The sequence below is a fragment of the Cryptomeria japonica genome, chromosome 7 (genome assembly GCF_030272615.1).
Source record: "Cryptomeria japonica chromosome 7, Sugi_1.0, whole genome shotgun sequence".
Classification (NCBI taxonomy): domain Eukaryota; kingdom Viridiplantae; phylum Streptophyta; class Pinopsida; order Cupressales; family Cupressaceae; genus Cryptomeria; species Cryptomeria japonica.
The window spans coordinates 323,693,958-323,705,658 of record NC_081411.1 but is presented as its reverse complement, the minus strand read 5'-3'; the positions used below and the strand labels follow the sequence as shown (position 1 = coordinate 323,705,658).

Below are 11,701 nucleotides of genomic sequence, written 5' to 3'. Positions count from 1 at the left end.
CACTTAGCTTATAATCCTATTACGACAACTTATTCAATATTATCAATTTGACAATTAGCTTCATCATCAACATTTCTTTATCACATTTGTTACTTTAGCTTCATCAACATGATCTGTCTATCATGTTTGCAGCTCTAGCTCTAAAAATCTATCTATGCTACCACATAAGCAGTTTTAAGAATTGCACCCACGTTTCCTCTATTTTTGTCAAGGAATTGTCTAAATCTTTCATGAATTTTTCACCCAATCTATAGAGGGGGCATACCATCATCCTTACCAGGGGTAACCCTCTGTATCAGTGAATTATTTTCTTATTGAAACAATATGACAAGCTACATTTTCTCAAAAAGGGGCAAAATGTAGAAACCTAAAATTGTCATAGCCTAATTAAATAAATATTTAATTTATTTAATTATTTTATCCTAATCCTTCTATTAATTAAATAGATCTTTATTTATTTAATTAATTTAGTAATCCTCTTCTAGTCATTCCTAATTTAAATAAATATTTTTTTATTTAATTGAATTATCCTTTCTCTAAATTAAATAAATATTTTATTTATTTAAATGGCCCTACCTCTTCTTTTAACTAAATAAATCTTTATTTATTTAATTGATTCATTAACTTTTTCCCTCCATGACACTTGTCATTCATCTCTTAAATTGCCTCTAACCACCTCTCTAATATTTTCCTATTTTCTATGCTTACTCTCTAACTTGAGCTAACCATTTATCCCACCACCTCTTAATCCTAGCCCTCCATTTTTAATGTTCTCTTTATAAAAGAGTATCATTTCCCTATCTCTCCATATCTATATCAATCAATCAAGTGAAGTACCTACACTCTATCGAATTGCATACATAACCACAATCCATTCTCTATTGATCTCTTATGCACACATAAATCTAAGAGCAACCATAATCAATATCAAGCAAGATCAATGGAGATCAACCTCTATGAGCTTGTGATGGTATAATATTGTTATTTACTGGTTTTCATGTTTTTAGGTTCTTCAATTTCATATGGTGGATTGATTGTAGAAATAGGTTTTATATGGTTGACTCTTATTTAGTTTTATAATATTTCAGTCTCCAATTCCATCATATATGCATGTTCAATATGATATAGAGATGACTAGTCAACTATCAAATTAACTCGATGATATTTTATTCTAAAGCTATGGACTTATATTGTTTTATTTATTTTTTTATGAATTTAATTTTATGTTCATGGAAAAATAAAAGGACGATATTATTTTTTTTGGTACTTAATTTCAAAGAAGTAGTTACAAAAGTTGGAACTAAAAAGGGGCTCTTTGGAAAACCTTAAAATATACAATCAAAAGACACTAGAAGGGTACAATTTTTAATTTCCATTACACTATGATGTGATAGTGAGAATGAATTGAAAGGAGAATCTTGATCTCATTCAACAAGGAGAGCAAAAGTAATTTCTAGCATAGTCAATTTTATGAATTGAATGTAGAGTCTATGAGGTCTTATTTTTCATCAAAGGAATAAGAAGACATTTTTAATGTGTGTTTGATTGTTTTCTTTTGATTGTAATTTTTCTTATGAATAAATTTGCAATATTTCTTTTTTGTTTCTCTATATCTGGTTATGATCATATCTATCATGGAATCTATGAGTTCTATATATATTTGGAAGATATTACTAGCCTTCTCCTTATAATCTTTCACCAAGTGAATGATATATGTGTCATTCATTTTTTCTTCCTTTATTATGATTTGTAGGAGGTGGGTGGGTGAATTTTGTGTCAATTGTCTTTGTTCCCCTCATTCTCAAGTTTTCAATCATATTTTTGTCATGGCTATGCACAAGTGTTAGCTTGCCTTTCTTGCTTTATGCTTAGAAGCATACACCGAAGAAACCAAATCACATCATATTAGGGAGCTACCCCTATCAAAAGTAAAGAAAGATCATTAATGCAATGGTGACCTCTATAACTATTGGTGGCATTTGTCTCTATTAATTAGGCAAAATGAGATAGTAATCAGTTCAATTTCACAAAGATAATTTTGTTTGCTAACACCTACCCTAGTTTGTAGGAATAGGGGAACTAAGTAGTTGTGAAAGAGATTCATAAAAAATTAAGAAAATGGGCCTGATCTAGGCACCTAGTGACATAGATCTAGTAATTTAACTTGAAACTTGGAGGAACAATATTTTAGATGCTTCTAAGATGAGATCTGGACACTTTCTAGAAGTTGGACACATGTTGAACTATGACACCTACAACACTTTATTACCAATTTTGAGCTCTATTTTTTATCACAAGTGCACATGTTTGTATCTTAGTTTCATTTCTATACTAGCTTGTAGTTGTCTAATTGTTTACCAGTCTTTTTTTTTTTTTTTTATGAACATGTATGCATTCTTTAAGACATAATTATCTCACATCTAAGTCAATAAATCATTATTTAATGCAATAAATGAATAAATCTTAGGTTACTTGATTCTCTTTGAGTAAGAGTTAGTCAAGCATAACACCTTTGTTGTTCATATTCCAATATTTAATGGAAGATAGATTTGTTCAAGTTAACTTAATAGCTAGATTTTCCCATCTCTCTTCCATATCAACCAATTAGAAATAAAATTACCTAAATATTAAATCTTAAAGAATTTTCATAAAACTCTTTTCATTACATGAATTTTGGAAATAAGCATAGCATAATTTAAACCAAGTTTGGAGAAAATATTTAAAATTAGTTGTGGGTCATCCTTTTATGATTCTACACTACTGTAGCTATGATCTTATGCCATTCAAATTAGTAAATAGCTACCAAATAGTTTAAGAGTTACAAAAGCTAAACCATATGAGCTTCTATTATATTGAATAGGATCTCATATCATTAAATCATCATATATACTAAAGGAAATATTCAAAATATTGTACACTTATTTGGTGTTTTTGGTGACATAATATGAAAGTATAGATTATGAGACACATCCATACATATAGTGCTTAAAACTTTATCACATTGGTTGAACCATTAAATGTTTGTGTTTTTTTAATTCATATCTAGGTTTTATATCAAAACCCATCATTATCTTATATAATTTTATATCTTTCTCTAGTAAATTTCTATTTTATTTTTCCACCCAAATTAATTATAATTTATTGCTAGAGAAACAAATTTATCTATTTTAACAAGTGCAACTTACCTTGGGCTTCAACTTTCTTTTTGGGGAGTTCATAAAAATGTATGGCTCGAAAGTGACTCCCTGAACATTATTAATTGTCTAATTAATCATTCAAATCCTATCTAGACAATTAAACACTTTATCCAAGATTGCCTTGACATGGTTTCCAAGCTAGATGAAGTCTGAATTACACAAGTTTTTCGAGAAGGTAACCAGCGTGCGGACTACGTGGCCAACTTGGGTGTGGGTTAGGGAAAAATAAAATGGTGGAAAGAAGGGGAAACTTTATTGATGCAATTGTGTGAACTAGCATGAAAGGATGCTACAGGTCTTGTGGATTCTCAATGATCGAATATTATTCATGCAATTTTTTCACATGTGTAAAGCCACTCTTTGCAATAATTGGCATCAACATAATACGAGGGCTTCAAGATTGTTCTTGGTTTCATGGTTTTCTATCTTTGGGTTTTAGTCTAGTTATGAGATGGTAAATCTCAGAATTGGCAAGGGAAATTTGAACATGGGGGGAGATAGAAACAGGCTTGAGCTGACCTCATATAATAAGTGGGAGAAAAATAAGAAATTATGGACTGAGATTACGAATGGTGGCCTTGTTCCATACAATAAAAAATTGCATGGTCATGAACCCAGGGTGGTGAAAGGGTTTGTTAATGGCTAGAAGAATGGCATTCTTAGTTCCTATGGTTCTAAGTATAGAATTGATAAGGAGCTTATTACAGGTATCATGGGATTACAAATGGAGGGGAAGAATTTCTAAAGAGAATGCAAGGCCATGGAGGAAGCCCTATCTATTTTATTTGATAAGTAAAGCAAAAGAGACAAAGTTAGGAAAATGGCTGATGGAAGCTACAACAAAAAAGACCTAATGAAACTATGGATCGATGTTGCGAAGGTTATTATGAGGTACATTGCCCTAGATAGTTGTTATTCCAGTATATTTTCTTATCATTTTACTATTTTGAACCATTTTAGACATGATAGGAATATCTCTATGTCATTTTTCTTGCTTTCTTCTTTGGAGCATAGTCTTTCCAATGATGCAAAGAACTATGAAAACCCTATTCTGCATGAGGGCCTTATCCTTCTTTTAATAGAATATGCTAAAAGAAATGAATTTAAGCCCTCACCGGCCCTCAAATATGAAAGTAACCTCAAATCCCTGATTGGTCATGATGTGCATGGTGTGTCTCATACTAAAATAAAAGATGATAGGATGTGGGTGAGATGGCTATGGACTGGTATGACCTTCCAGTGTCGAAAGAAGATCCAAAGTAGAGGCCCTCTAAGGAAGAGGGTTTCCCCTCAAAGGTCACTCCAGGCACTAACAACAATAGGAAGTATAAACCCTCCACTGTAAAGGCAACCAAAAATAACAAAACCCCTCTTCCCTAGGACATGGGTATTAATAGCCCTAAAAAGAAAAAAGAGGATAAGGAGATCAAGTTGGATATTCCCCTAAACCTGGACCGGGTGTACCCAGATAATAGTAAAAGAGATTTGATGGATATTGACCTCCTATTGGCTAATTCCACCTCCAGTCAAGAAAAGTGTTTTAGCTAGGACATTAGTGAAATTTGAGTCATTAGACAGGGAATAATTGAAATTATCAATATATTCACAGAGACCCCGATGCTCAATAAAAATGATAAGCTCCTAAAAATGACCAAGAAATTAATTGAAGATGTTAAAGTCATGAAAATAGACCATGAATCCATAATTTCTAGTTTGGAGAAAGAATTGGTAGACATTAAGGGAACTCTCAGGAATTTGGTTGAGATCAGAAAAAAAGAAATGAATAATAATGCAGAAGGCCTCAAGAATCTGAATGAGAAAATGAAAATCCATCAAGTTCAACCAATCAATAGTATTCCAGAGGTACAGGCTTCTACAAGCCCGTGTTCTAGGACAAGGAGTGGGATTCATGAGAAAAGTACCACGAGCAGCATCATGGAGGAGCTGGAAAACATTAATAAAAACTTACAGAAAAATCAGGATCTTTTATGAGCTTTAATTTAGTGTTTTTCCTATTTGCTTGATTCTTTAGTGTTGTTGTTTTTGCAATGCTATGTGGGGATTTGCCCCTATTTGGCTTCTGGTTAGATGTTGTTTTTGGACTTTATTGCTGATTTTTTGTTTTTACTATTTTTGGATTTGGGTTTCGGGTCCCTGTCAAACCCGTTTTATCTTAATCAAAAACAAATTCATCTATTTTAGATTCTTTTTGCATGTAAGAAAATATGAAGAGGAAGACAGATAAAAACACTCTTCTTTTTTACTCAATATGAGAAACCCCTAAGCAACTATGATTTGATATAGTATACTTAGTACAATTACAACTACCACTTGCTACAATAATGAAATAGTCTCGATCTTTGAAAATTGTAGATGTCAAAATCAGTGATTGAAGTAGAAATACAAATCTATGACAAAATGACATTAATTTGATCAAATCACTATAAAGTACACCAAAAATTATGCACTTTCGAAATAAGTACATCAAAGAAATGTTACCATATGAGTACAAAAGAAGTTAAAGAATCTCTAAAAATGAATATTATGTAGCATTACTAATGATGATATATATCTTTAGAAAAACAATAGATGCCAATGTGAACAACCATTTGTACAACTCCAAAACTAACTAAATTGAAAAGTAAGTAAACAAAATAAATTTTCAAGCTATGCTACACTTTGAATACTTGTAGCTAATTGAATGTTGCTATAATATTTTTTAATCAAAATTTAAAATATTTATATTTCTCTAAATATTTAAATAAATAAAACACCTAATAATAATGAAAATCAAATACACAAATTTAAAATTTAAGAAAATATTATAGTGACACTCCATTTATAGCTTCTATTTACTATCAATTTAGAAATAAATACAAAAAAATACATAAATAATATACACAATTCAAAATATTAAAAATCATAACTAATAGATGCCTAAACAAAAACTAAGCTTCTATTATGAAAGAAACATTTAAAATTTTGAAACTCTCCAATTTTCCATTTATAAAATAAATATTTAACTATCATTAACTACTACCTATCCCAAAATAACTTAACCCTTCATTGAATGGTCTAATGTCAATGTTAAATTTATTCCCAATTTCAATTGTGCACATATTCTTAACATTATATTATAATGTCCCGTTTATCACTATTTTTATAATGTTAGTGTTAACTAGATATTTTTAAAGACTCCATTCGATGATCAAGCATCAATAAAATAGAATAATTATTTATCACTTTTTAATAAAAGTGAAATATAAAAATGATATTGACTGTTTCACTGTGGTATTTAAATAGTGATATCCACCTAATCATATTGAGATAGTTGTTCAGCTTAAGCTTAATTCACAGATTATTATCCGAACCGATTGGATGATAGATTCGCCAATTATTTCCTAGCCCTGTATATGCTTAAGAATTCCTATTGTTAATCACAGGACTTCACCAAGCCACACATTTAAATCAAAGATTTAGAATCCCAGGATATGGCAGAAGCTGAAGAACAGGCAAGTGCCGCAGCCAGCGTAGAGAATACAGTAATGGGCAAAGGCATGCTTCCCTTGTCTTTCCTCACAAACATACCCTCATATATCGGATAGCTATTTATTACTAGGAAGATCGACATCATCACCTGCACATACATACTCGCCATGGCTGGATAACCTTCTCTCATCACCCTTAAAATCCCACACACTAACGCCATGAGATTTATCAGTGCTATGATAGAAAAAGGTATAAAAAGTGCAGAAGAAACCCCAAACTCAAAAATCTCTGCCTCATATCTTTTGGCTGCTTCGCTATCAAATACTTTGCTTGTCACCTCGAAACCAACCTTAGATATTCCAAGTAATTTACAGACTACTTGAATGAGCGCAAACAGATTGGATGACACGCCCTTTATCATCCACATCCTTTGATCATTCCACCAAGATTTTAAAGAGCCTCCTCCCACATATATAAATTCCAAAACACTGTGTGCATATGCACATACTGGTAAGACTAGAAAGAGAATAATCCATGGATCTGAAATCTGAAAGATAAAATAGATTTTATTTTAGTCAATTGTGAAAATGGATTAGAGATATAATCGAAAAGATGATGCAAAATAATTTACACTGTCATCTCTATACAGATATTAAACGATTTGTATTATAAAGTAGAAAGCTTTACATTAGTTATGATAGGATGAGGACTGCACATACAGAAACATCAGAAACAGCAAAATAAAATAACAGACCGCACTAAAGCAACTAAAAATAGATCAAAATATTGAACACGGCAGAAAACCCAGAAACCCCAGAAACCAAAAGCCACGATAAACGAAAAACACATCATTTTTTGAAATCTAACAAACAGAAAGTTATTAATCAATATAAAAAATTACAAATTTAAAAATATCATTTACTGTAGAAAGACTATGCTGCTTCTTGTTTAAAATATGAGGTGCAAAACTACCTGGGGAAATAAGGATAGGCCGGTGACCATGCACAAGGCCGGTACTAAGCCGTAGCAGATCAAAGGTAAGGAAGACGGAGCCCACAGAAAGTAATAGCTGTAACACATATTCTGTGCTAGTTTTGTATGCCGGATACCATAAGTGAGTGGACAAAATCTGCTGAAAAAAATCTCCAGGAAACCCGTTGCCCATCTTTTATTTTGGACCAGAGTATCATTCAGATTAACTGGCGCACAACCCACAAAAGCATCTCTTTTGGGAGAGTAGTAAACAGATTTCCATCCTCTGCAGTGAATAGACAACCCTGTCAAAGTATCTTCCACTGCACAATCGTAGAGCATGCCGACCTGTAATATGAATTAAATGTCTGAAATTATTTCCAAAATATTTACACGGTTGATAAAAATTATCAAAATTTTAAATTGTATTTGCCTTTTTCCCCCATTGGGTGTTCTTCTCATAGCCACACTTGGCAAGTTCTTTTGCCTCGTCCAATCGCTTAGATGGAGCTACTTTCTCCATGCCTACAATTGATGAACTAATAAGCTCTTTCATTAAGTTCAAAGAACTGTGTTGTCGCTCGCTTCCACATAAGACATCCCTGCGGTGAACGCATCCGGTACCCATGTATGACGGACCTTCGATTCCATCTATTCCTTTATGAAGTATCTGTATATCATTATTTATAAAAGTGCGGGTCAGTTGATTGCATATATTTCAGGACACCAGTTGAATTACAAATACTCACATCCATATACTTCCTGAGATAATTGGCATACAGATCGTTTTTCGTAATGGCATGAAACCTTTGGGGAAACTGGACATAGGCAAACTGGTGCCCAGTTCGAGAGTCCATGAAAAAGCACATGGCTTCTCGAAGGGTTTCACAGTTGTTGGCGTACATGTCACAGTCCAGAGTAAGAATAAAGGGAGCATTACTCATAAGAGCAGAGACTCTAATCTGCAGGCACAAGATAAAAAAATTAATAATCACTAGGAAAGAGCTTGTAAAGCCAACGCGTTGAAAATATAACCACAATGGACAGACAATATAAACAGGAAACAGGCATTCATTATTACCAGCACATTAAGAGCACCAGCCTTAAAATGATGGGGGTTCCCAGGTTGCTTTTCACGGGACACATAGACAAGACTAGGCAAATCATGGCCCTCAACGGTTATGTCTTTGCCCCTTTCTAGCAAAACCTGTATTTAGGCTTGAAAAAAATTGTACAATAAAATTCAATGAACGGGAGACATTATAAAGTGGGTAAGTTGTCATCTGGTTTTGTTAAATAAATTAAATATATTCAAAACTATTTAATGATATCTGTTAGTGACTTGCTAAAATTCCACTTGTTCTGGAATATTATATTGATTATTCAAACAGTCAAAGCAATATAATTTATTTAAAGAGACATATTCTTTTAGCAATGATTTTTGTGACCTGAACTATACTCGGGTGGTCTCGTGAAGTCATCGCTGGTTTCCATTCTTTGAAGCCATTGTGTTCTTTGCATTTCTCTTCTGGAACAATGCCTCTCTCTACAGTCCTCCTTATACAATATTTCATCTCATCGTACAATTTCTACACAGATTTTCCAATATCAACTCTAACCTCTCACTTTTAGGGACTGTAAAGATTTATATTCTTAAAAGAGATAATTAACTAATTGAAGTCGAAGAAACTAATTTTTGCTAAAGAGTATTAATATTCTTCCGAGTTTAGATTTAAGCTACACACCTTGACCTTTTGCCATTCTGTAGTGAAGGACATGTTGTCAGTTTCATTGAAATAACATTCAGAAAAATATGCTTCTGGGCATCTCTGCTGAATGGAATACTCGTGGCAAAAAGGAACCCAAATCTTTGCAAAACGTGAAGCTTCCAACAGAGCATAAAAGGTGATTGGGGATCCTCCATCATCCGATACATAACATGTCAATTTTTGCACTGGATAATTAAAAGCCAGAGTAGACAATATAGTGTTTGAAACATCCAATGGAGGTTCTTTAACAGGGTCAGCCGTGCATATAAATACATCAATGGGAGGTAGCTCCTTCTCAAACCTGTTAAGCATAACCATATTATTCTTAAGGAACATGTTTCTCAATCTTATAAGCGACTTAACACATCCTTATATTTTACTCATTTTATTTTTCATTTTATCTCATTCTCACGATAGATAATTACTTACCTTTTAGAAAGTCTTTCTGGGTACGTAAATCGCTCCACAGGCCAACACCTGAAGGCCATCTCTAATACCCATTGGAAGGCCAAGCCTAGCTCCGCACAAAATAGCAGCATCCATTGTACATATCCTTCACTTGGCATATACTGGATACGATAACATATAAGCCCAAGAATTGCACAAAAATATGCGCATCCATAAACTCTGTTAATCTTTGCAACTGGCTTTGGTAAAGTGGTGTAAAGCGGGGAATCTGTGGATTCCATCTTCGTGTTCATTAAATTCAATTACTGAACCCATTTGAAACAATTTATAACAATCGGACATTGCCATCCAGCTTAGCTTAACATCGCATCTTTCTCTAACATCAGTCAGTAACCTTAGTTTGGAATAGTTTCAGTGACCGTATTTTGTAGGTTGTCATGGTTGTTGCATCTATTATTAACAGTATATAGAAGCCAAAATTTTTTGGATAGAATTGTTCAATGGATACCAAATCATCTCTCCCCACGAGATTTGACTACTTTCCTCTTTATTACGAGGCGTGCAGCTTTTTTGTGTCTTATCACTTCACAAGATAGGATATTTCTGTGGAAACCTGGCTACACATTGAGCATTTAGCTACGATAACAACAGCAACAGCTGTTATGAAAATGACAATGATGCATTTGATTCCATTTTTGTGAGAGATTCTAGAGTTCCTGTGTACTTAATCCACCCTTATTCTTACCCTTGGGTAAAGACTACAGTCACTATTACATCAGCCAAAAAAGTTTTGTTAACATTTATCCTAAGTTAGTTCTATCTTGGTATCAAATGCTATTTTAATTTGTGATATAACGGATTTTGTTTGTCAATAGTGTGCGATCCATTTAGTTTTGTTGTTTATTTAATGGTCATATCTTGTCTAATAACACTCGCTCTTTTAGGTCAAGCATTCCTAGCAGCCCTACAACTTTAAGTTATCTACAATAAAGTGCCTATTTCTATTTAAATTCTTATGATCTGTTATAAATTAACATATTGCTTAACTACTAAAGTTGTTGTACAATGCAAAACATTTTGTGGGTACTTTTAAGCTCAGCCTAAGACATTAATTATTCAAAATGTATTTTTTATAGTTTTAGTGTGAATTGACTGCCTTGTGGGCCATTTTGAAATAATTATTATTCATTACATTATTTTATGGTCGTAACATAGAAAAATCTATTAGCAAGTATATCCATAAGTGAGGATACGTTATATTTCTAAAAGACTCTTTGCAGAAATATACTCTTGTATGATGAATTTAATCCCCTTGTTTTCTATCAACTTTAGTGTTCTTATGCCTGATGTAGACACCTAAAAATTTCTCATTGATCATGTACTAATTATTCTTCTAATTGATTAGATAATTATTTTATTATTTTATTAAGTTAATTAATCTTATTCTTCTAAGTCTCATATTTCCTCACCATCTTACTAATTATTCTATTTCAATTTTATCTTCAATTAATCATTCAACCATAGAGGTGATCATCATTTAACTTCATAACCCATTTGTCTACTCTTTCCATTCTCTTTGCCACAATCTCAAGCCTATTAATCTTCCTGAGAGCCATGCAAAACTATGAAAGAAGTGATTTCATCACCAATTCTAGCTACTCCATATTTTCCTTCATCTTTAAGATACTAGACTCCAAATTAAGGTGGCTCTTCTTAGGGTCAATAGTCTCCTGATTAGGGAGAAAGGGGGAAACCTACTCAAAAGCTATAGGGGACCATTCAGAGTTTGAATCATAAGAATATTTTGAATCCTCAATCTTATTCTCTTTGCCTAACAGAAAACATAGAAGAAATAGACAAACAGTA

The 11,701-nt window shown here is 32.7% G+C and overlaps 1 protein-coding gene across 2 annotated transcripts; it reads right to left on the bottom strand.

The window, feature by feature from the left end:
• Nucleotides 1–6,397: 6,397 nt before the first annotated feature.
• LOC131046708 (cellulose synthase-like protein E6) lies at nucleotides 6,398–10,348 on the bottom strand. 2 transcript variants are annotated; one of them, XM_057980491.2, is made up of 8 exons: nucleotides 9,857–10,346; nucleotides 9,404–9,728; nucleotides 9,107–9,247; nucleotides 8,740–8,865; nucleotides 8,408–8,620; nucleotides 8,092–8,328; nucleotides 7,659–8,006; nucleotides 6,398–7,233 (listed from the first exon to the last, which is right to left on the bottom strand). In XM_057980491.2, the coding sequence occupies exons 1-8, from the start codon at nucleotides 10,126–10,128 to the stop codon at nucleotides 6,661–6,663; spliced, it is 2,235 nt and encodes a 744-aa protein (XP_057836474.2). In that variant the 5' UTR covers nucleotides 10,129–10,346; the 3' UTR covers nucleotides 6,398–6,660. The 2 variants fall into 2 exon arrangements, with proteins under 2 accessions (XP_057836474.2, XP_057836475.2); XM_057980492.2 differs by lacking the exon at nucleotides 8,740–8,865 and having other exon boundaries at nucleotides 9,857–10,348.
• Between the last annotated feature and the right edge of the window lie 1,353 nt (nucleotides 10,349–11,701).